The sequence below is a fragment of the Vulpes lagopus genome, chromosome 1 (genome assembly GCF_018345385.1).
Source record: "Vulpes lagopus strain Blue_001 chromosome 1, ASM1834538v1, whole genome shotgun sequence".
In the NCBI taxonomy this organism is placed as follows: domain Eukaryota; kingdom Metazoa; phylum Chordata; class Mammalia; order Carnivora; family Canidae; genus Vulpes; species Vulpes lagopus.
In genome coordinates, this window is record NC_054824.1 from 78,009,116 (window position 1) to 78,034,418 (window position 25,303).

At 52.1% G+C, this 25,303-nt stretch overlaps 2 protein-coding genes across 3 annotated transcripts in view; one reads left to right on the top strand and one right to left on the bottom strand.

The window, feature by feature from the left end:
• Positions 1 to 11,493: 11,493 nt before the first annotated feature.
• On the bottom strand, positions 11,494 to 22,720 carry LOC121487011 (collagen alpha-1(III) chain-like). The gene is made up of 2 exons (XM_041748491.1): positions 21,100 to 22,720; positions 11,494 to 12,956 (listed from the first exon to the last, which is right to left on the bottom strand). Exons 1-2 carry the CDS (start codon positions 22,718 to 22,720, stop codon positions 12,889 to 12,891), a joined length of 1,689 nt encoding a protein of 562 aa, XP_041604425.1. The 3' UTR covers positions 11,494 to 12,888.
• Positions 22,570 to 25,303, top strand: part of ADCY5 (adenylate cyclase 5) — a 145,168-nt gene continuing 142,434 nt past the window's right edge. The window contains exon 1 of one of the 2 annotated variants that reach the window (XM_041773154.1): positions 22,570 to 23,897. In XM_041773154.1, the coding sequence (XP_041629088.1) occupies positions 22,719 to 23,897 (1,179 nt within the window). In that variant the 5' untranslated portion in view covers positions 22,570 to 22,718. The remainder of the gene's footprint in view (positions 23,898 to 25,303) is intronic. The other variant, XM_041773152.1, reaches the window with a different exon arrangement.

Consider the following 25,303-nt stretch of genomic DNA (forward strand, 5'->3'; position numbering starts at 1 on the left):
GTGCGGGGGAGGGGGCCGACCCGGGTGGCAGGATAACCAACAGCGCAGTCATGACCTAGAACTTGGAAATCCGCTCAAAGCGCGCAATCCCCACATGTGTGCCTTGGAGGGAAAGGCCGTGACCCCGACCCCGACCCCAACCCCGACCCCAGGGCCTCACTTGCCACAGTGACCCTTCCCACTCCACCGGCTTCTTCTTACCTTGCAGGGCCTCCCTGAAGCACCGCTGCCCGGGGAACCCCACCCCCGGCCACCCCGGGGCCCAGTCTCCCGCGATGGCTCTTGCTCTGGCCTCTCTCCCTGGGGACCTTGGGACAGGCGCCCTAGGTGACCGTGACTGTGACCGTGGCCGTGACCGTGCAGCCTGCAGGTCGGCTTCCACCTTCCTGTCTGTGATGCGGGCTCTGGGGGGCCAGGGACCCCGCCAGGCTCGTGCCCCCACCCGGGTGCTCGCACCATGTCCAGCGCTCGTGGAGATAGATGTGTCCAGAGCGTGACTCCGGGTGGGAAGCTGGGATGAAACAGTTCAGGGAGAAGGGGAGAAGCGTGGAAAACAGGCTTTATCTTGTGGTTTGCAGGCCTTTCCCCATCCAGGAATTGCTCAGCCCACATAGGAATTTCACAGGGCCGTGGAATCCTCCCGCTGTGGAATCCTCGCCCCCAGCCCTGGGTGGGACCGTTTCTGCCCCGAGCCCCGGGGCTGTTCCCAGAGGTCCCTGCAAGCGCAAGCTCCTTAGCTCTCCTCCCACGGTACGGTACTCGTGACGGTGATGTGTGCTCTCTGCTGCTAGGGAAGTTCTTCTCCTTGTCTGACTCCTGTGTGTCCTCTGTCGTCCTTGTCCCCTGCCCCCCGTCCTCTTGAACACAGACTTTAACAATATCAGAACTAGGCCGGAGCTCACGTCGGGCTCCCAGTGCATGGAGCCTGCTTCTCCCTCTGCCTGTGTCTCTGCCTCTCTCTCTCTCTCTCTCTCTGTGTGACTATCATAAATAAATAAAAATTAAAAAAAAAAAAAAAAAGAACTAGGCCGGAGCTTAGAGATGATCTAAGAAGGTAGCGCTCAAGTCATTTTCTAACAGGGAAATCTCTTTATTTTGAATCAGAAACAGAAATTTACCTTTAATAAATTCTTAACAATTCTCTTTTTTTAAAAAAGATTTTATTTATTCATGAGATTTTATTTATTTATTTGTTCTCATTTATTCATGAGAGATTTTATTTATTATCCTAGAGAGAGAGAGAGACACAGGCAGAGGGAGAAGCAGGCTCCACGCAGGGAGCCCGACGCGGGACTCAATCCCAGGATGCCGGGATCACGCCCTGGGCCAAAGGCAGGTAGGCTTTCAATTGAGCCACCCAGGTGCCCCAGAAAATCTCTTTCTAAAAAAAAGAGAGATTCTATTTATTTTGAGGGAGAGAGAGCACAAGAGGCGGAAGGAGCGGAGGGAGGAGCAGACTTGTCCATGCGCAGGGAGCCCGAAGTCGGGCTTGATCCCAGGACTCGAGGATCATGACCTGAGCCAAAGGCAGATGTCTAACCAACTGAGCCATCAAGGGGTTCTTTTTGCAAAAAATTAGAATCTGAATCCGAAAATATGAGGCTAACAAAAGGGGAGCAGCTTTGCCTGTTATGGGGGTGAGAACCCTCCCAGGGCACCCCAGGAGCTCCCAGCTAACCAGTTTGAAAACCAGTGAGAGATCCAAGCCTGACACTTTGTGGACAAGAAAATCCAGAGAAAGGAAATGATCTGTCCAAGCCAGGACCATAACCCAGGTCTTTCCTGCCTGAAGCCCACGGCCAACACTGTCAGACCTTAGTGGAAACGGCAACATTTGGGGTACTCTGCAGTTGTGCTTTTTAAAAGTATGTTCCAGGGACGCCTGGCCAGCTCAGTTGGAGGACCATGTGACTCTTGATCTCGGGGTTGTGAGTTTGAGCCCCGCGTTGGGGGTAGAGATTACTTAAAAAGTAAATAAATAAACTTGGGACGCCCAGGTGACTCAATGGTTTAGCACCTGCCTCCGGCCCAGGGCATGATCCTGGAGTCCTGGGATTGAGTCCCACGTCGGGCTCCCTGCATGGAGCCTGCTTCTCCCTCTGCCAGTGTCTCTGCCCCTCTCTCTCTCATGAATAAATAAAATCTTTATAAATAAATAAATTTTAAAAATATATATATAAGAAATAAAAGTATGCTTTAATATCATTTGGGGGCTGTTTTGTGTTTTCTCCTCTACGATATCTGGCACTTGAATATGCCAAAAAAACTCAACCAGAAATTGGCAAAGAAAGTTACACAAACATGTTTCACAAATCTCCAAATCTTTGAACAAAGATGGTCATCGCGTTTTCTCAAACATTTCCACATAGGGGTTGCAGAGTGAAGCCCATCTTTTCTGTATTATTTACTTATTTATTTCTTTTGGAGTGCATTTTGAGCGCAAACCATGCGATTACAATTGGAACGAGAATTGGTGGCGTCCTTTGTGCTGGGACTCATTAAGCCTCTCAGCCCCAGGGACCTGGGGATTTTTGTGGAACCAATTTCCTTCTTGGGATTGTTAACATAATCCTCTAATTGGAGCACTGAGGGTTCTGTTAGTGGCCGGCACAATGCTCCAAGGGAGCACATTCCTAAGGACCAGGAGAAAGGTCTAGACGCTGGACTTCCCCGTGCCCCACATGCTCTCTTCCCCCCACTCTCTCTCACCCTGCCTTCCTCCTCCAGCAGGCTCCCAGACCCCAGAGCCAGGACGGTGAAGTATCTCAGGTGAGTAGGACCAACGTGGGCTGGGCGGTAACGCACTTACTGGTCAGCCACCTTCCAGGCTGCCCTTAGAACATTATTAGCCCAGGTAGTCAAACTGTGGGTGCCATTTATTAAGCTTCTAGGATGTTCCAGACTCTATGCTAGCTCGCCTAATCCTGTCAACAAGGAATTGTAATATTGTCATCTCCATTTTGCAAGCGAGAGCACTGATTTTTCAGAGGAGCGTGGGCTGAGCCAAATATTATTTCATTTGATATTTGCATATGTTATTTACTCTAATGCTAATAATGGTTAACTCTTTTTTTTTTTTAAAGATTTTATTTATTTATTTTGAGAGAATGAGAGCACCAGCACGGGGCACAGCACGCAGAGCGAGAGGGAGAAGCAAGCCCCGCACTGAGTGGGCTTGATCCCAGGACCCTGGGATCACCACCCAAGCCTAAGGCAGACACTTAACTGACTGAGCCACCCAGGTGCCCCTAATGGTTAATTAACTCTTAATGAATGTTCACTATGTTTCTAAGAGCTTCACATGTATAAACTTGTTTAATCACCAAAACAACCCTATGGAATTGGGTATTATTATCATCCCCATTTTTAAAAAAGATTTAGAAAGAGAAGGGGTGGGGGAGTGGCAGAAGAAGAGAATCCCAAGCAGACTCCCCACTGAGCACAGAGCCCAACTTGGGGCTTGATCTCACGACCCTGAAATCATGACCCGACCCGAAATTAAGAGTCGGATGCTCAACAACTGAGCCACCCGGGGAACCCCTTCGTCCCCATTTTATATATGAGAAAACTGAGGCGCAGAACGGTTGAGCATCTTGCCCAAGGGTACTCAGCTCTCAGCCTCATCATCAGTTCCAGGCAGTCTCAGTTCAGCTGAAGTATTGGTTGTGCTCCTTCCAGTATTCAGGGGAAACAGCACAGGGAATGGTTAAGAGCGTGGATGCTGGACGCAGGCACCCTCAGGGTCCACTTCCAGTCCTAGCGCGGACAGGCTGTGTGAGCGCAGGCAAGCGGGTTAGCCGTCTACTGCTGCGAAACACATTGCCCCAGCATTTGGCTGCTTAGAACAAGAAACATTTAGGGTTTTTTGTTTTGTTTTTTAAAAATTTTATTTATCTGTGAGAGAGAGAGAGGCAGAGACACAGGCAGAGGGAGAGGCAGGCTCCATGCAGGGAGCCCGACGTGGGACTCGATCCCAGGTCTCCAGGATCAGGCCCTGGGCTGAAGGCAGACGCCCAACCACTGAGCCACCCGGGTGTCCCTTGTTTTATAAATTTTATTGAAATGTAAATACATGTTAAAAAGTGTTTGAGGGGTGCCTGGCTGCCTCAGTCGATGGAGCAAGTGAGTCTTGATCTCCGGGTCGTGAGTTCAAGCCCCATGTACCATAGGTGTACGGCAAGACAAAAATTCACAAAGGGAACACACACGTGTTATCAGCATCCCAATCAAGAAACAAAACATGAGGGATGCCTGGGAGGCTCAGTGGTTGAGCGTCTGCCTTCGGCTCGGGGTGTGATCCTGGGGTCCTGGATCAAGTCCCATATCAGACTCCCTGCATGGAGCCTGCTTCTCCCTCTGCCTGTGTCTCTGCCTCTCTCTGTGTGTCTCTCATGAATAAATAAATAAGAAAAATCTTAAAAAAAAAAAAAAAGAAACAAAACATGATTACCACCTCAGAAAACCCTCTTCATGTTCCCTCCTGATTCCTCTCCACCTGCTGGAAGAACCACAGTGCTTCTAACTCCGAAGATCCTGCTTTTGCACTTTATTTAAATGAAAACAAATAGTACGTCCTCTTTTGTGTCTATCTTCTTCGGCTCAACACAGTGCGAGTGTACATTCATCACGCTGTTGCCCGTGATTATAATTCGTTGGTTCTCATTGCTCTGTCATGTTCCATTGTGTGAACATATGCTAGTTTATTAATCCCACTGATGATGGATCTTTGGGATGTCTTTGGTTTGGTTGGGTCTCTCTTTTTTTAAAATCTTTTTTAAAATTCTATTTATTTATGAAAGAGAGAGAGAGAGGCAGAGACACAGGCAGAGGGAGAAGCAGGCTCCATGCAGGGAGCCTGATGTGGGACTGGGTCCTGGAACCCCCGGATCACTCCCTGAGCCGGAGGCAGACGCCCAACTGCTGAGCCACCCAGGCATCCCTTTAATGTGCATTCTTTTTTTTTTTTTTTTAAGATTTTATTTATTTATTTGAGAGAGAGAGAGCACAAGCATGGGGAGAGGTGGAGGGAGAGGGAGAAGCAGACTCTTTGCTGAGCCGGGAGCCAGACTTGGGGCTTGATCCCAGGACCCCGGGATCATGACCCGAGCCAAAGGCAGCCGCTTAACCAACTGAGCCACTCAGGCGCCCCTTTAATGTGCATTCTTGATGACTAGTGGGAAGGATCACCTTTTCCTATGTTTATTGGATATTTGGGTATAAATATAAACAGTTTAATTTCTGTCCTTGATGGGGCTGCTCTGGAGAAATGACTCTCCTCATTCCTATGGGAGATTTTGGATTTCTGTGGTTCGATCACAGAATTGCCAATTAAAACAAAACAAGCTACCATCTGTGACAGCGCAGACTGCTTCTAGCAGCTTCCTCCCTGTGTAGCAGGCTTTACAGCTCCAGGTCCAACCACGACCTGCCTCTGCCTGGCAGACATGCTGGTGTGAGATTGGGACGCTGGGAGTGTGGCCAAGCGTGTGCTCTCGCTGCTGCCACTGCTTCTCCTGGCTACCTCGGGGACATAGACGTTTGGCTCTCTTGGGGTGGCGGTTGCAGAGACCCGAGGCCCAGCTCTAGCTTTGGAGCGGTCAAGGGGTAGACAAATGGCATCCATTTGCTGGTGTGGATTACCCAGGTCACTGCCAAGGTGATGAGGTCCTGGAACTGGCAGATGGGGCCAGCGGCTTCCCATTCCCCAGATTCCTAATCATGGCAGAGATAGGGCCCCCCGGGTGGCTCAGCAGTTAGGCACCTGCCTTTGGCCCAGGGCATGACCCCAGGGTCCTGGAATCGAGTCCTGCATCGGGCTCCCTGCGTGGAGCCTGCTTCTCCCTCTGTCTGTCTCTCTCTCTCTCTCTCTGTCTCTCAAGAATAAATAAACAAATAAATAAGAAGGAAAAAAGAAAAGAAAAGGTATTTTAAGACCCCAAAATAGGAAGAACCTAATCCTAAAAATAAAAGGACAGTTTCTTAAATTTCATTAAATCAGTCCCACAAAAAGCCCATTTCCTTTTCTTGTTTTGTCGGTGGGAATTTCAACCCTAGTGGGCTCTTGAGGAAGAAGTGAGTTTAGAAGAGGAATGTAGAGGGAAAACATATAAAGAATGTCCCCTAAAATGGGGCACGAGGAAGCTGAGAACTACCAGGCTGTCATTTATTGACCAGCCAACCATAGCTCCAAGAGTGACATGACTCTGGTTCCGACAGTGCCCTGAACTCATTTCAAATGCCACAAATAGGGCACCCAGATGGCTCAGTCAATAGGACACGTGATTCTTAATTTCAGGGTCATGAGTTTGAGCCCGACCTTGGGAAGCAGAGTCTACTGCAAAAAAAATTAATAATAATAAAGTCACCTATAAAAAAATGCCACAAGCAATATTGTGTCTGTGGGTTCTTTCGCCCTGACCCCACAGGAGGGCTCAAGGAGAGCTTCTGATGAGGGAGAGGGAGCATCTGTCAAGCAAGAGCCACCGTAGCTATGTCCCAGAAGATAATGTGAGGGACCATTGGGAATATTTGAGTTGTTATTCAGTAATTTAAATGTTAATAACAGGGGGTGTTGGCTGTTGGGTGGCTCTGTTGGTTAAGTGTCTGCCTTGGGCTCAGCTCATGATCCCAGGGTCCTGGGATCGAGTTCCGCATCAGGCTCCCTGTGCGAAGCTTGCTTCTCCCTCTTCCCCTGCTCTCTGTGTGTGTGTCAAATAAATAAATAAAATCTTTAAGAAAAATAAAATAAATGTTAATAACAGGATTCAGGGGAGCAGAGAGAGGAGCTGGAGGGAGGAGGCATCGGGTGCTGAAGAAGTTGGCTGGGGCCTTGGGATCTGGGAGGATCTGCCTCCCTGTCCTTGCTCTGCTCAGCTGCAGCTGCTCCAAGGCTGCAGGGCCCTGGGGGCTGAAGCCTGGCTGGGGAAGGAAGTCTCCGGCTATGAGCCTGCTCGGGCTCTGAGGAAGGGGAGCTCCTGACACTGTCAGCAGAGTGGGACTGTAGCGACAAGGGGGTGGCCGACGCTCCGGTGCTGGAGCTCTAGAGACGGAAGCATCTCGGACATCCTATGGCCCAGCAACGAGAAGTGATGCTTTCTCTCTCTCTTTAATGGTTCACAATGGAAATTTTCGAATAGACACAAAAGTAGAGAGAATTGTACAGTGAACCCCCCTGGACCCATCACCCGCTGATAACAGGGATCAACTCATCAGCCCCGGGATTTGTAACCTGTTTTAAACCCCTGATTCCCTGCTCTCAGGTGTGTGTAGCTGAATGAGATTATGAAGCATTTACTTCCGTGCTCTCCCTACCCCTTTCTCCCATCTGAGCGGCTCTTAGGAGAACTAGCAGGACCTAGGAGAACTCAGGGCCTTCCCAAGGGACGTGGAAGAGGGAGAAGGAGGCGCCTGGCGGGCTCAGTCCTTGCAGCACATGACTCTCGATCTCTGTGACTTGTGATCTTGGGGGTGTAAGTTCAAGCCCCATGGTGGGTACAGAGATGACTTAAAAATCAAGTCTTGAAAAAGAGGGGTGTGTGGGCGGCTCAGTGGTTGAGCGTCTGCCTTTGGCTCAGGTCGTGATCCCAGGGACCCGGGATCGAGTCCCCCATCGGGCTCCCTGTATGGAGCCTGCTTCTCCCTCTGCCTGTGTCTCTGCCTCTCTCTCTCTCTCAGTCTGTGACTATCATAAAAAAAATAAAAAATAAAAAATAAATTTTAAAAATCTTGAAAAAGAAAAGAGGGAGAAGGAATCTGCATTAGGGCTCCTAAAGAAATGCTGTCCACTGAGTGGCTTGAACAAAAGAAGCTTATTTCTCCCCCTTCTGGTGGGTGGCCCTCTGAGGTCACCAGGTCTCCGCAGTGCTGCTTCTGTCTGAGGGCTGGGCAGGATCTGTCCGTGGCGGCCTCTCGCCTGGGCTCCCAGATGGCCATCTTCTCCGTGTGTCTTCCTGTCACCTTCCTCCTGAGCCTGCCTGTGCCCTAATTTCCTCTTCTCATATTGGATTAGGAGCCGCCCCCCCCCCCCCGCCCCTCCGCCCTGAACGACCTCATTTTAACTCGATTACCTTTGTAAAAATCCTATCCCCAAGTATGGTCACATTCTGAGGTATTAGGGGTTAGGGCTCTAACATGTCCTTTTTTGGTGGGGGGACATAATTCCACCTGTAACAAGGACTCACTGGCATAGACGGGCCAAACATCTTAAATACACACACACACACACACACACACACACACACAGAAATTCTCTCTAGGCTCAAAAGGGTGTCCCCGGGATGGGGGGTGAGCTAGAGAGAAGGGTCTGTGGGATAAGGAAGAGAAAGGCAGAGAGGGGACATTGGACTGTTCCAAAGGCACCCACATCCCAGGAATGACCCGAGGGGACAGAGATGTGGCCTGTTAGTGGACACCACTGCCTGAGAAATTTCCAGAACATTTGGGGTAAAGATTTCATTCACCTTCTGGGAATGGGTCCTGGGAGTCAGATTAATTTAGAAATTTCAACAATAAAGGAGTTGGTATTTTCTGCACCTTCTGAGTTGTCAACTGAGAATTCCATCTGCCAAACAGTAAGACAGATGAAAGGACTGTTCCAGGTGGATTCACCCCCCCATCCTGGTTGCCCTCACTACTACATCCGAAGGCAAATCCTAAGATTCCAGGAAACTCGGTCTGAAAACGCTTAGGGTCCACGCCCCGCCCCCTTCTCCCACGAACACACAAGGGCGTAGAAGCTCAGGAGAGGAAAAGGCCTGTCCTTGTGGGCAAGTGCAAGACAGAAGAGCCAGACTGGAATCCAAGGCTCTTGACTTCTACAGCCCACTCTCCTGGCGGCTTCCCCAAAGTTTTCCCAGGGAGGCTGATACAGTGTCTCTGCTCCACATGCAGGTCCTCAGAGGTATCTCACTGCACGGTCGGCAGCTGAGACCAGAATGGGCATGGAATCCCTTCTTGGGGCCTTGTCAGGTTTTTGTTTTGTTTTAGCCATTCTAGTAGATATGCAGCGTCCTGTTTTTTTTTTTTTGTTTTTTTTTTGACATGTCATCAAAGTCCTCATCAGTCTTTGCATTCTAGCCCAAGGAGGCATTCCAGAGTCACCTTATTTTTTCCCTATCCCATGAAATTTTCCCTGGAATAAGCCATTTATCCTTGGTTCTTTTCTTTCCTTTTTTTTTTTTTTTCAGATTTTATTTATTTATTTGAGAGAGAGAGAGCACAAGCAGGGGGAGCACCAAAGGGAGTGGGAGAAACAGACTCTCCATTGAGCAGGGAGCCCGATGTGGGGCTCAATCCCAGGACCCTGGGATCATGACCTGAGCCAAAGGCAGCTGCTTAAACAACTGAGCCACCTGGGAGGCCCATTTATCCCTGGTTCTAAGTTGAGCGTTGCTAGCAGTTTCACAAGAAGAGGATTTGGGAAATCATGACCCATTAGGGGGGAAACACCATTAAAAAGCTCTATCTCCAACGTAGAGTTGATGGTTCTACAGTCAGATCATTCCCCACATACCGAGGTAGCTCCTAGGTGCAGAAATGGCCGAGAACTTCCTCCTTGAACTTGCTGCCAGTATCTTTGGATACATCCCTTTCTGCTTCAGCTAGTTAGAGTGGATGCTGTTCTCTGAGATTGGATACCTGACCTAGTTGGATTCAAAGGCAACAATGATCCTATTACATTAGGAGATAGCGTTCAGTAGTTTATATCACACCCTGGCAATACAGTTAACCTCTGTGGTCACCTTTGATGAAGGCAAGGCTTTGCAGGACAGAGCCACTGCTGAGAGAAACCATTGTGGTGAGAATAAGGAATAGAAAGCTTGAGGAGTAGGCCGGCTACTTCAAACTACACAGAGTGTTTAAAGAAAGAACAACTTCGGGCCTCCCCCCCCCTTCTTCCTTTTAAAAAAGTTTTTTATATAGTGGTATGTGTCGATTATACCTCAATTTAAAAAATAGCTTTATTAGTTACAAACAGCTGGTTTATTAAACTAGCTACATATTTTGACATAGGATAAACTGCAAACATTTAAAGTATACAATCTGACTTTTTAAAAAAAGATTTTTATTTATTTATTCATGAGAGACACACAAAGAAAGGCAGAAACGTAGGCAGAGGGAGAAGCAGGCTCCCTACAGGGAGCCCGATGGGGGACTCGATCCCGGGACCCTGGGATCACGACCTGAGCCAAAGGCAGACGCTTAACCACTAAGCCGCTCAGGTGCCCCACAACTTGACGTTTTGACATAATATTTGTGTGTGTACACACACACGCACACCCCTGTGAAATCATCACCACAATCATGACAATTCAATACCTCTTAACCCCTAAAGTTGTCTTGTGCCCCTTTGTAACCCATCCCTCCTGCTCTTTGCCCACTTGCCGTTCTCAGGCAACCGCCGGTCTGCTTTCTAGCACTACAGATTAGTTTGCATTTTCTAGAATTTTTCTATAAATGGAATAATGCAGTATACACTCTCTTTTGTCTGGCTTCTCCCACTCAGGATAATTATAATCATTTTGAGGTTTATTCATGGTGTTGAATATATCAATAGCTCATCCCTTTTTATTGTTGAGTATATCCCATTGCATGGTTATACCAAATTTATCTATTCAATTGTTGATGAATATTGGGTTGCTTCTAGTTATAAATAAACCCACTATAAAAATTAGTGTATAGGACGTTGCGCAGACATCTGCGTATATGCTTTCATTTGTCATCTGCTTATATGCTTTCGTTTTTCTTGGGTAAATACCTAGAAGTGAAATTGATAATTATATGGTATGTGTATGCTTATGCTTAACTTTTTAAGAAACTCCCAATATGTTTCCCAGTAGTTGTTCCATTTTACATCCCCACGAGCAGTGTGTGACAGTTCTAGTGCTCCATATCCTGCCCAACACTTGGTACAGTCCCTCTCGGATTTTAGCCATTCTAATAGATGTATAGTGGTATCTTGTCGTGCTTCAAATTTGCTTTTCCCTGATGACTAAGCATCTTTTTACGTCCTTATGTGTTATCTGTATATTTTCCTCCATTTTTGCTGAAATGTCTGTTCAAATATTTTGCATACTTTTATTGCATTTTTTTCTCATTATTGAATTTGGAGTTCTTTATAGATGCTGCATACAAATCCTTTATCAGGAAGGTGATCCGCAAATAATTTCCCCCAGTCTGTGGCTTATCTTTGCATTCATTTAACAATGTCTTTTGCAAGTTCTCATTTTAATGAAGTCTTAATTTATCAATAACTTTTTAAATAATCTGAAAAATAATCATTTTTTACTTTTGGCATTATATCAAAGAAATCTTTGTAACCCGAAATCACAAATATTCTTTTTTCCTGTGTACTTTTTATAGTTTTAGGTTTTACATTTAGGTCTGTGATAAATTTCACATTTTCTGTGTGTTTGGCATAAAATAAAGGTTGGCAAACTTTTTTTTTTTTTAAAGATTTTATTTATTCATGAGAGACACAGAGAGGCAGAGACACAGGCAGAGGGAGAAGCAGGCTCCATGCAGGGAGCCTGATGAGGGACTGGATCCCCAGACTCCAGGATCACGGCCTGAGCTGAAGGAAGGCGCTCAACCACAGAGTCACCCAGGTGTCCTGGTTGGCAAACTTTTTGTGAAAGGATCAAATAATGAAGATTTTAGACTTTGTAGTTCATCTGATCTCTGTCATAACTACTCAATTCTGTCATCTAGTGTAAAAGCAGACTGAGACAGTAAAGAAATGAGTATGGCTATGTTTCAATAAATTCTCTTTCTTTCTTTCTTTCTTCTAGATTTTATTTTTTTAAGTAATCTCTACATCCAAAGTGGGACTTGAATTTACAACCTTGAGATCAAGAGTCACAGTCTCCACCGACTGAGCCAGCCAGGGGCCCTAAAACTTTATTTGTAAAAACAAGTAATGGCCACATACGGCCCACTGGTCGGAGTTTGGTGACCCCTTCTTCCAACATCACTGAGACTCCCAGGCAACAGAGGCAGCTCCATCCATCCCTATCTGTTGGGTCTGGTCCTGCCTTGGTTAAAGATCCTTAGTGACCTCACCACAGGTAGGTATCTCTCTAGAAAAGGACAATTCTTCTCATGCCCCACCTCTACACTTCTTCATTGCTTTCTGATCGATAACTAGGAGCATATTCCTGTATGTGCCCAGAGGACCAAGTCAAAAATCTGACTCAGGAAGAGCTGTCCACATGCCAAATAAACCAAATTGTTAGGTCATTCAACTTCATCCTCTCTGCCTGCTTTGGGTTAACAAAAAACGTTAAGCAGGCTAAGTCAAATTCTGCCCCCAATGCTGTGTCATATTGGCCAAGTCAGCCCACTTGTCCTTCTCTGCACCCCCATCTGTGTTGTGTTGGGGTGGGGGAGATTTCTTCTAATACTTCCAATGTTATTGAGTAGATGAGAATAAGACAATACATCTCTTACCCACCTGGTTCATTCTTTACCAGACAATTCCAAAGCTGCCTTTTCCTTGAATAGTTTCTGAAGACTGCTTTCAGTTTTTTTTTAAAGCACTATACAAATGCAAGGTATTGTTACTATTTTCTCTCTTTAAGTAATTCTAGAAAGCCCAACCCCAGGATTTCACAATCTGTCACTGTCCCTTGGTGCCTCTGCCTGTTGCCAGGGAGAGAGATTATCCCAGCTTGGGGAAGGTCAGCCAGCCCCAGCAAGATTTCTAACACAGCTTGGCTTGCCGTGCCATCCCCAATCGCAGATCCAAAGTCAGCGACACAGAGACTGGACAAGACCACTCCAAGGCCAAGCCGAGTAGTAGCCATGGAGAGGAGCAAAAGCGCTCAGCACCACTCCAGCTCCTCACAGGCCGCTGTGATCACCACCCACGCCTGCAGGACGACTCAGGACTCAGCTCTCCAGTGGGCCCGGCCCGGCAGACAGGCGGCAGTCCATCAGAATCCCCAAAGAGGGACCGTCTTTACAAAAAAAAAAAAAAGAGGGACCATCTTTGAGAACAGAGACCTCATCTGCATGGCCCTGGGGGCTCTGCTTTGAACACAGCAGCGATGAAAGAGCAGATCTCCCCGACTACTAGGGGAGCTGGTACACACACAGCACAGACATAAAAATATTTATCACCGTCATCCATAAATGTATGCAAGAGCCTGAGACCCACAGATACGTCTCATTCCGTGCTTACCTCTTAAATGAACATCTGGATTTAGATGTTAAGAATCAATTTATCAAGTGGCTATAATTAAGAATGATTCCGATTTCACAGAAGGGTGAATAATTTGAGAAGGAATTTCTCATCATTGTCCTGATCCTCATAACAAGTCATCAAGGAGGGGTAAGGGGGCATTTGCTATTCTTGCTAGCTGGGGACTGCAGTTCAGAGAGGTGAAGTGACTCTTGAGAGGTAACACAGCGAGGAATTAGTCAAGCTGGTGTAGGATCTCCAGATCTTCTGACTCCAAGCCTAGAGCTCTTCCCTAGTTGAACTGGCTCAGCCTAACAATAGGGAGACAGCTGTTAGGGCCAGATTGGGGTGGTGGTGAGGGGGTTCCCTCCCAACCCCTAGCTCTCCTCTTCTTACCTTGCAACATTGCCCCTGGCTTACAAAACAAACACATTAGGGAGGAAGCAGCATACTTTCTTTATAAAAGGATTTGCCATAGAGAGCTTTGAATAGTACTCTCCCGGAGGGTATCTAAAAAAAGGTTCAAATTACAAAAGTGGTTCGTAAACACAGTTTGGAGAGATATCATTATGTCATATAAGGTTCAGATACATAGTCAGTTACATGTACCGATAGCCATGGGGTAATTTAAGTCGAAATGGGACTCTGAAGAGTATGGGAGTGCTTGTCTCTGATGCTTTCTCTCTTATACTCAATAAAGGGTGTGTGTGTGTGTGTCTGTGTGTGTGTGCATGTGTGTGTGCTCATAGAGTGGGGCGTATACAGTGGGGAAAAGCCTGGCTTTAACTACCAAGGCTGAAGTTCGGTGATGCTGCCTTCAAACAAGGTAGCCTTTGACTTTTCTAATGAAAAATTAATAGGCACTTACTTGCTGCTGCCTTTAATTACATTTGCTAGAGACAAGTGTCTGCCAACTGGCATGGCTCTGGCCGTCTTCTTTGCTGGATCTACTCTCAGCCAAACCCATTGGTTTAGGAGAAGAAAGGGTGCCATTTTGGCTGAGCACTTGAAAAGGCTGAAACATCAAATGGGTGAAGAGTATATCACTTTTTTTTTTTTTTTTTTTGCTAGTGGGTTTCCATCCATTAGCATTCACCTGTCAGAGAAATTGAGCCAAAAACACCTTGGTAGAGCATGGACCAGAATTCTAAACCTGCGGCCTGAGGACCTCGAAGGACCTGAGGAAATCCTGAAAGAGAGGCCACTAAGCCCTGTCTGTAGGCATAATAAACATGCTCCCCCTACAGATACAGAACCACTGTCCTACCGGGTAGATGCTATTGGGATTAATAAAGTATGAATTTGTTTAAATCAATCGCTAAACCTAAATAGCCTTTTACCATAATGTATTTTCTTAACTAAAATCGGGGTCCTTGAAATTTTAAGTAGCCTTTCACAAGAGGAAAAGGGACCTTCCTACAGGAAAAAAACTAGGAGCTTAACACTAGGATATTCTTTTTTCTTTTTTCTTTTTGGATATTCTTTCTATAACTGTGAAGCAGGGATACCGAAGCCATGGTCTTTCTGGGCCTCATCTTTTCCCTCATTTTTAAACTGCTTTATTGCAATATAATTTGCATTCCATGAAGTTCATCCGTTGAGAGTGTGTAATTCAATGATTTTTCGTGTCTTTGCAGAGTTGTGGAACCAAAGCCAGAACGTTAGGACCGCTTTCCCCACCCCGTTGTACACATTAGCCGTAGTCTCCAGTCTCCGCCTCTCCCTCGACCCCCCAGCTCCAGGTGATCACTGATCCTTTTTCCCATCTCTGTAGATCTGCTTCTTTGGGACATTTCCTATAAATAGGATCATAGAATGGGTGGCCTTTTGTGACTAGAGGAATGTTTTATTTATTTATATATTTTTAAAAGATTTTATTTATTTACTTGACACAGAGAGAGAGCCAGAGAGCACAAGCAAGGGGCATAGCGGAGAGAGAGGGAGAAGCAGGCTCCCCACCACCAAGCAGGGAGCCGGATGTAAGGCTGGATGTAGGGTTGAATGTAGGGCTGGATGTAGGGTTGGATGTAGGGCTCAATCCCAGGACCCTGGGATCCTGACCAGAGCCTAAGCCAGACGCTTAACCCACTGAGCCACCAGGCACCCCAGAGGAATGTTTTAAATCCTGGAACTCTATCCTGTCTTTGAATACCCAATTTCTATGCATATCTAAGGCCCTTCTCATCTTTCCCAAAAGCCTTCTTGCTCCCCCAACCTCTAGGAATGTTTTTCTCCTATTAGGTCACAGCCTCTTGCTTGGAGTGTTCAAGAAGCACCCGGCATAAGCCGCGCGCGACATGCTCTCTGCTGACGTGGCACCGCTGTGCTGCATTTTCTGTGATTCCCTCACCTCGGACTTCTCGAGGGTGCCACCCGGCTGGCACACTTCTTGAGCTGTCCCCACTCCACTGTGCCCAGCACAGTTTTCTGCTTGAAATGGATAATCAGTTTATGTGTATTGAAAGAATAAGTGACTCATGGGGATGTTTCCCGACTTATAGGATAAAGCTCAAGAAAGCAAGCAAAGCAAGAACAGGAACCGAGAGAAAGCATGGACTGTGGGCACTGGAGTCCGAGGGGTCGGCAGCGCAGAGCAGGTGTGATCTTGCCGGGACTGGAAGCATTAAGCGCCCCGGGCAGCAAAGGGTCTCTCCCTCACCTCCAGCAGCAACTGAAAGAACAGATTAGTCACTCCTTCAGCTGAAGGCATTAACCGCCTCCATTAAAATGCAAATGTCAACACCTGGGAGAGTGGCAGATCGAGCTATTATCAGCCATTTCCACCTCAGCTACAATCTGAGCTCTTTGAATATTTCCTGTTCCCTGAGGCCCAGAGGTTTGGAAGAGTGTAGGTCTGGAAAAATCTAGGGCCTGGTTCCCTATGGCCAATGGCAAGCTTCTTACTACCTGTGATCTCCAAGCCAAGGAAGCCAGAGGTCAAGAGTGAGAGGGGCGGAGAGCCTTGGTTCTTCCGAACTCCTGGTGGGGGTTGGGCTAACGTGGAGAATTGGCTCCCAGGGACCACCGGGGCCTCAGCCACCCATGCCCAGTGGCTAAGACACTGCGCGCCAAGCCTCCGAGGCTAACCTACCCTCATGACACTCAGTTGTCCCTCCTGTTAGCGACTCTCGGATTTGGGGATAACAATGAGGTCACTCTTTATGGGGAAAGGTAAATCATCTAGTTTGAAGGGTGGGGCTTCCTCACAAAATGCAAATATCCAGGGGAGAGTGACACACTTTTGGGAATGGGGTGATCTTGAAGAATCTTTCACCCAAGAGACGTCCCGACGGGTTTTAGAGTTCCTTGATTCCTTGTGAAGACCTCATTACAGGGCCGGGCAAAGTTTCATTTTTGACCCTCAAATCCTAACTGGCTTTTATTTCCGCCCCCTTCCTTCCCGATCCCAGGAACCCATGCCCTTTTCTGGTTCCACTTGCCTTGGGAAATGCTCAGTGGTCCTAGGCATTCTCTCCTTCCTCTCCCTCACCTATCTCCATCCTCAACAGCAAGCATCCATTCTCTTAGTGCCCCAGCCTTGGGTGGATGTTAGTGGGGGAAGCCCGCTGATGAAACTCATTCACACTGACTTGATGACATCTCACAGCCCTGGCATGAATCCTTCAATCTCCAAGGGGCATCTGCATTCATTTTTTCAACCCGATTATTGAGATATAATTTACATACCATAAGGCTCACCTGGTGAGTTAAACTGTACAATTCAATGGTTTTTAATATATTTCTTGAGTTGTGCAATCATTACCATAATCTGACTTTAGAACATCTTCCTAACCTCCCTAAAGAAATCCTGGGCCCATTAGTCATCACTCCCCATCCCCATCCCCAGGTAACCAATAATCTACTTTCTGTCTCTACATTTGTTGCATTCATTTTTAGGGAATGACTGTCATCCCAAAGCATGACTATCTAATGGTGGAATTTTAAGCAGTGTGAGGGAAGGTATTTTTAGGTAGGGGACTAGTACTGATGCCCACTTCTACCAATTTTTCTAAATATTCTAAAATATTAATATTCTGATTTCCAAAATAGAGATAATCTTCCAAAAAGAGGGAAGAATAAAATCCTAAAGCATGACTGAGGCACAAGGGGGAAAATGACTGGAGGGAGGAGGGCGTGTCTGCAGATCTCCCAAAGGACCCACAGGGCCCTGGGGTGTGTCGTCACCTCAACGTCTGCAAACCAAGCACTCATTTCAGAAAGAGGCCTGACCTGGCGTTGGGGCAGCCCCTCGCCGATGACAACAGCCAGGTGCACATCCTGGACTTGGTCTTCAAAACCTCTGCCTTTCGTTCCTTTCCTAGTTTTCTTCTGATCTTGAGGACTCCTCCTCTTCGCAGGGGTTGACCCCTGGGTTCAGCCTTCCACGGGTGTCTGCCAACCAATGGCATCATTCTCACTGCACCACTTTTCGGGCTCAGTGTCCATGCGCTCTGCAGTAGCTGCCTTACTGGTCCCCTGAGCTCTTGGATCTTGTTTTCTCAGTCGAGCTACATCACTGCCAGAGTTTGCCTCCCAAAACATAAGGGACCAGAACACTCCTGTCCCCAAATTCAGGAGCTTTTAAAACTGAAGCCCACCCTCCCTCTGGTGTTCCAGAGTCCAGTCCACCTCTCCATCTTCATCTACTGCTGCCAGTTGCAATAGGCACCCCCGCCCCCAGCAGCAGACTCCATTCTGCTCACTATTCCTCCGACGTACCATTTGCTTATCACCAAACAGTTATGGGGCACCTCCTATGTGCCAGACACCGGGGTAAGCAGAGGGCACAGGCATGAGTAAGACACCAACTCTGCCCACAAGGAGTTCAGCTGACAGGAGAGAGTTCTGACAATCAGTGAAGATAATACAATGTGACAAGTGCTATAATAGAGATAAAAGCAAGGTGTGCTGGGAGCTGAGGAGGAGGGAATGGCTCACAGCCTGGGTGAGGAGGAGAGAGGGTTTCACAGAGGTGCCACCAAGGTGATTTGTGCAGAGGAGGAAAGGTGATCTCTACAGAGGCTTAAGGGGCACCTCAGGGTGGCTGGATGACAAGGGGACGTGGTAGGCAGTGAAAGCAGGCAGGCAGGAAGGGACTATGTTGTGGACACTTTTCAGTTCTGGGGTGTGACCTTCGTGATCAAAGCGGGGGACAAAGGGGAAGCCGCACTGAAAGCAAGGAGGATGGAGGGAGGAGAGAGCTGGAGATGGTCCAGGCAAGGAGCAGGGAGGATGAGAATGTGGAAGAAGACAGATGTGAAAAGCGGAAGGTGTGGCAGCAGGACTCTGAGGCAGGGGTCGAAGATAGGAAATTTAAGAAATACTTTAAGGGAAAAAAAATGTTTCTCGTTTGACCCAGCAATTCTCCTTGTAGGACTTTCTCCTAAGGATATAAAGATGTGTGTGAAGATTTATCTGCAAAAATGCTCATTGTTTATAACAGTAAAAGAGTGGAAACTTTTTATAAACTGCTATGACAATGAAAGATGTCCAGCAGTAGGGGATTGGTTAAATAAATTATGCCATATTCACGCAATGGAATTCTGTTTAGACAATAAAATGAATATTGCAGGTGGATGCTTACGATATGAAAAAACACAATACTTAGCTAAGTAGAAGAATGCAGATTCTAAAACTATTTGTACAGTAAAATCTCTATTTTTTTGTTAAAAGAAAGTAAGATGTTAATGGTTCTTTCTAGGTGGTATGATTATGACTGTGTTTGCTTTTGTCTTCTTCTTTTTTTGGTTAGTTTTTCTACATTTAACCATAAATAGCTTTTTTGGGGGGCACCTGGGTGGTTCAGTCAGTCAGCTAAGCATCCGCCTTTGGCTCAGGATGATCTCAGGGTCCTGGGATGGAGCCCCACATCCCAGGACCCTGAGATCCCCTGCTCAGTGGGGAGTCTGCTTCTCCCTCAGCCCCTTCCCACTGCTCGTGCTCGCTCTCCGTCTCTTTCAAATAAATAAAATCTTTAAAAAGGGAATACTTTTGGTAAGATGATGGTTATTTTAAACATTCAAATAAAATGAAAAGGAATGAACTAGGGAAGGCTTCAGGGAATAAGAGGATCAAGGATGGAACCCAATCACCCCGACACCGCTGGCCATCTGGGCCTGTCCATGCACTTGCCTATTGGGGTGTCCCTCTCGGACCATGTATGCTGCAGGCCGTGTGGTAGGTACAAGAAGCAGGCTGAACTTAGGTTCCATCCTGCTACAGACTATGGGCCTTGATTCTCGAAGTCTCACTTTTTCATCTTTGTAGTGGGGAGAATAACCTCTTCCTCAAAATGTTTATATGACAATAGAACGTCTACGGATACACAGTGGTTGCTTACTAAAGACTACATATCAGTCCTTTCCTCCTTTCTTCTTATTCATCCTTCTCTGCTAGTCCCACATTCGACCTCCAGAGTTTTGTTTTTCTTTCTTTCTTTTTTGCCCCTTCACCATGGGAAGTAATGGCTTCTCTCTGAACTCCCCCAAAATGACCGAATCGTGGCTCTCCTCCCCCTCGGTGATGGTAACCAAGGTGGGCTCATCTCATATCCCTGCAGCACCCAGCCCAGTGCTTTGCACCTAACAGGTGTTCTTTGAAGGTTGTTAACTAAGTTCTTGGTGCTTTTTATGACTTAGCTAATCATGGATTGATTATTCAAAGGCTGAATCACTCCAGGGTTATCTTATTCCTATCTCTTGGGTTTTTCCTCCCAATTTGTAACTCTGGCGAGGCTTATCTTGCAATCTGCAAGGAGATGACCAGCAGAGAGAAAGGGAAGCTGACTCACACTCCAGGCTCCTTGTCAGAAACTCTGCAGAGAGAGCTGAATGGAAGAAGAGTAAAGGGAAGGTTGTTTCTCTCTGGTAGAGATGGGGTCCCCTACCCCTCCCACTGGTTACACTGCCAGAACTTGCAGTAGGACAGCTCAGGGGCCAGGAGAATTGGGTGGGTACATGGGTCCACAGATCAAGGTCCTCACCGCCCTGCAGTCAAGTCCTTTTCTCCACTCCTGCCTCTCTGGGGCTGGTGCTGTGCAGGAATAGCTATTCATTCCCTGTCCAGCGGGGACCCCACTTTGCTCTGGGCTGACGGCTTGCTAGGTCCACGGGAGGCAGTTTGGTGCTGATGAAAGATCTAAGGGTTGCAAGTTACGGAACTCGTGTCAGTATGGCAAGCCCATCATGCTCTCCGAGTCTCAGCTTTGGATCTCTAAGTTGGGAATAGTCCCATGTGCCCTGTTTGCTCTCTGTCATATCCCAGGGCTCTTGAAGGAGGCCAAATGACATTTTTAAAGAGAGAGAAAGAAAAAGAAAGGAAAGGAAAGAAAGGGAAAGAAAAGGAGGAAGGAAGGAAGGAAGGAAGGAAGGAAGGAAGGAAGGAAGAAAGGAAGGAAGAAAGGAAGGAAGGAAGGAGAGAGGGAAGGAGGGAAGGAAGGAAAGGGAAGAAGGGAAGGAAGGAAGGAAGGAAGGAAGGAAGGAAGGAAGGAAGGAGAGAGGGAAGGAAAGGGAAGGAGGGAAGGAAGGAAGGAAGGAAGGAAGGAAGGAAGGAAGGAAGGAAGGAGAGAGGGAAGGAAAGGGAAGGAGGGAAGGAAAGAAGGAAGGAGAGAGGGAAGGAAAGGGAAGGAGGGAAGGAGAGAGGGAAGGAGGGAAGGAAGGAAGGAGAGAGGGCGGGAAGGAAGGAAGGAAGGAAGGAAGGACAGAGGGAGGGAAGGAAGGAAGGAAGGAAGGAGAGAGGGAGGGAAGGAGGGAAGGAAGGAGAGAGGGAAGGAAGGAAGGAAGGAAGGAAGGAAGGAAGGAAGGAAGGAAGGAAGGAAGGGGACCAGAAAGAAAGAGTGTGAGCGTCCCAAAAGCTCTTGGGCGGCGCGGTGCTCCCGGCTCCCCCGCGTGCCCCCCGCCCCGCGCCGGCCTCGGCCTCACCCCCTGCATCTCCATCCTCTCCGTCCCCGGCGTCCCCGGGTCCGAGGTCCTCCGTGTCTCGGGCGCCCGTCCGTCTGCGGGCCTCGGGGGCCGCGGGGGTCCCGCTGCGCCCTCCTGGGTCGCGGCCGCCCGGCCCGAGGCTCGCCCAATGAGAGCGCGGGGCTCCGGTCTGACAGCTCGGGAAGCGGCCAATCGAGCCGGGCCAGGAAGGGGGGGCGCGGCGCGGGGGCTGAAGTTGGGCTGAAGGGGGAGGGGGAGGCAAGGGGGACGCAAAAGAGGGGAGCTCGGCCTGGGGGCGCCGGGACCCAAGCAGGGGGCGGGGGAGGGCCGGGGGCGGGCGCGCCCTCCCCCCCTCCCCCGCTCCCCTCCCCGCCCCCCGCCCCCCGCCCCCCGCCGCGGGTCGGGGCCCAGGACGAGGCTGCAGGCGGCCGGGAGGGAGGGGCGCGGCGAGCCCTGCAGGTGAGGAAGGGGCGCGGCCTGGGGGTGCCGGCGGGGCGCAGGGGCGCAGGGGCGCAGGGGCGCAGGGGCGCGGGGCGCGGGGCGGGGGGCGGAGCGTGCCCGGCGCGCCCCGAGCCGGGCTCCCGCGGGCCTCCCCGGAGCGCCCCGGCCGCGGCGGCGCTGAGCGCTGGGCCTCGCCCTCCGGATGCCGCGCTCCCCGGGAGGCGCCCGCCTGCGGAGGCCCCGCGGCCCGCTCTCCGCCCAGGCCCCTGCGCCCGGCGGCGGGGCGGGGGCTGCGGGTCCCGCTCGGCGCGCTCGGCTGGGCTCCGCGCGGCGGGGGAGGGGCGGGGCGGGGCGGGGCGGGCAGGGGAGGGGGCGCGAGGGGAAGGGCCGCGCCGCGGGAGCCCGCCTCGCCCCCGCCCCGCCCCGCCCCGCCCCGCCCCGCCCCCGCCCCGCGCGGACGCCGGGAGCTCGGCTGGGCTCGGCGCGGGGCCCGGCGCGCAGTCCCGCCGCGGGCGTGGGGTGCGGGCGGCGGCGCCCCGGGCTGCAGGACCCACCCCCCGGGGCCCCGAGCGTCGCTCCGCCCGCCGCCCCCCGGCCCCCCCGCCCCCCACCCCTCGTAAGGACATAATGCTGCCTGGCGCCCGCGCCTCCCAGTCGCTCCGGGTCCGCCGCGAGCCAGGGGCGCCCGCCGGGTCTGCGCGCCGGGACCCCCGCGCCCGCGCCCTCGCCGCCGCCGCCGCCGCCTCGCCGGGCCCCGCTTAGGCGGCCTCCGCGCCCCGGCCGCAAGGACGCGGCCCCGTCCCGCCTCGCCCGCAACTCCGGGGCTGCCCAGCTCCGCGCGAGCCGCGAGTCCGGGCGCCCCCTGCGCGCCGCCGCCGCCGCCGCCGCCGCCGCCGCCGCCCCAGCCCGGGGCCGACTCCACCTCCCGGGGCTCCGCGCGGCCGCCGCTCCCCTCCGCGGGGCTGTGCCCGCCCGCGCCGGCCCGCCCGCCGCTGCCCTCGGCCGCGCCGCTCAGGACGGGGCTGCCGAGATGCCCCGCCGCTGCGCAGGGCCCCGGGCCGCCCCCGGCGTGTGACCCCAGCCTGGTGCCCCTGCTCGGCCGCCCGCCGCCCCCCGGGAGGCCCCCGGCGCGGCCCGCGGGGGCGGACGAAGACGACGACGACCAGGTCGCGGGGGGCATGTCCGGGCCGCGGGGCGCGAGCCCCCCGGGCTGCGCGGCGACCCGGGGGGGCCCGGAGCACCGCGCGGCGTGGGGGGAGGCGGAGGCCCGCGCCAACGGCCACCCGCACGCCGCCGGGGGCGCGACCCGCGGCTGCAGCAAGAAGCCCGGGGGGGCGGTGACCCCGCAGCTGCAGCAGCAGCGCGAGCAGCGCGAGCAGCACGAGCCGCAGCAGCATGTGCAGCAGCATGTGCAGCAGCAGCAGCAGCAGCAGCAGCGCCTGGCGCAGCGCTGGCGCGGCGGCGACGACCCCCCGCTGGGCGGCGACGACCCCCTGGCCGGGGGCTTCGGCTTCAGCTTCCGCTCCAGGTCGGCCTGGCAGGAGCGCGGCGGCGACGACTGCGGGCGCGGCAGCCGGCGGCGGCGGCGGGGCGCGGCGGGCGGGGGCAGCTCCCGGGCGCCCCCTGCCGGCGGCGGCGGCGGCCCGGCGGCGGCGGGCGGGGCGGAGGTGCGCCCCCGCTCGGTGGAGCTGGGCCTGGACGAGCGGCGGGGCCGGGGCCGCGCGGAGCCCGAGCCCGAGCCCCAGCCCGAGGCCGGCGCCCCCGGGGGCGACCGCGGGGCCCGGGACGGGGACGGCGACGGCGACGGCGACGGCGACGGCGACGGCCCCGCGGGCCCGGGCGCCTGCTGCCGCGCGCTGCTGCAGATCTTCCGCTCCAAGAAGTTCCCGTCGGACAAGCTGGAGCGGCTGTACCAGCGCTACTTCTTCCGCCTGAACCAGAGCAGCCTCACCATGCTCATGGCCGTGCTGGTGCTCGTGTGCCTGGTGATGCTCGCCTTCCACGCCGCGCGGCCCCCGCTGCGGCTGCCCCACCTGGCCGTGCTGGCGGCCGCGGTCGGGGTCATCCTGGTCATGGCCGTGCTCTGCAACCGCGCCGCCTTCCACCAGGACCACATGGGCCTGGCCTGCTACGCGCTCATCGCCGTGGTGCTGGCGGTGCAGGTGGTGGGCCTGCTGCTGCCCCAGCCGCGCAGCGCCTCCGAGGGCATCTGGTGGACCGTGTTCTTCATCTACACCATCTACACGCTGCTGCCCGTGCGCATGCGGGCGGCCGTCCTCAGCGGGGTGCTCCTGTCGGCCCTGCACCTGGCCATCGCCCTGCGCGCCAACGCCCAGGACCGGTTCCTGCTCAAGCAGGTAGGAGCCCACGCGGCCGCGGGGACTGTGCGTTGCGGGGCGGGCCTGGGGCAGGCCCCAAAGACAAGCAGCTGCATCGCCCCCTAAAGTGGGGGCCAAGGGCCCGAGAGACGTGGCTGCGCCGGTGTGTGGTGCCTGAAGAGCTTCTCAGCCCCCCTGCGTGTTCATTTACAAAAAGATGCTTTGGCTTGGCTGGGGGTGCAGGGTGGGACACACGCGCACACACATACACACAGCGCTGTTGCCTGGAGGTGAGTGAGGAACAAGAGCTGGAGGAGAAAATCCCCCAGAGGGTCTCCCTTCCCTCCCTGCCCGTCTCTAGAAGGCGCCTCACAAGAGTGGCAGGACCCTGCTGTAGCCTCTCCCCCCTGTCGTCAGGGATTCTTGCATAGAAGCTTGGGGCCCAGACTCCCTTGCCCAGTCTGGAGGAGGAGAAGTGATAAACCCTGCCAGTTGTCCTGACGTGGGGACTTGGGAGCTCGAGACGCCCCTGAACTTGAGGGAGGGCAGACAAGTTTGTTTTGTTTACAAAAGTGCCCTAAGCCGGAGAGCGGCCCTCCTAGTAAAGGCGAGGAGGAGCCTCTGAGATGCGAGCGAGAGGTGGCAGTGCGTCCCCCCCCCCCCTGGCCTGGGCAGAAAGCTGGGGTCGCGTGGTGCGGGCGGCGTGACCCCTCCCCTGGGGTGCTCCCGGCCAGTTGCTCGTGGTGGGGGCTGTTTGTTCCTGCGGAGACCCGTGTCCTGAGCTCGGATGGGTGGGCTCTGGAGGAAATCAAACCTCTGCCTGGCTAACCGGCAGCTCCACTGGAGGCTTCTAGAGGGCGAGGGCTGTGCTTGCTCTCCTGACCTCCGCTGAGACCCGCCCCTCTGAGACACGCACAGGGGCCTGGTCTGGAGCTCCGTGGGCTTCACCCATTGACCCCCGCTAAGCCCGCCTGTTTTCACGCAGCGCAGCCGCGAGAGTCATCAAGCGAGCCCTCGAGGGGGGCTCGTCTCTCAAGCGGGGACCATGTTGCGCCCCACACCTCTTCCGGGTGCCTGCGTCCTCTGATAGAACCCGTGACCCCATTCCATTGGCATTGCCTTCCTCCTTCTCCCTGCTTCCAGGGCCGTGTCTCAGACTCTGATCCCGTTGAGTGCTGCCCCTCTCTTGAGGGGTTTTCCTGTGCCACACTGCAGCTTCCTGGGTGTGGGACCCGTCACCCCACAGGGAATAGCACTAGTTTGGTCCCTGGGGAGCTGGGCTCTAAGCTGCACCTCCAAGTGCCCTGTGACTGGGACGAAGAGGATCTGCAGCCTCTCTGGGCCCCCGGGGTTCTTTTCTGGAGGCCGAGAGAATTGCGTGCGCCCCTTCCAGTCCCAACCTCTGCCAAGCCTCACCCCCACCAGGAGCCCCTCCTTCCTTCCAT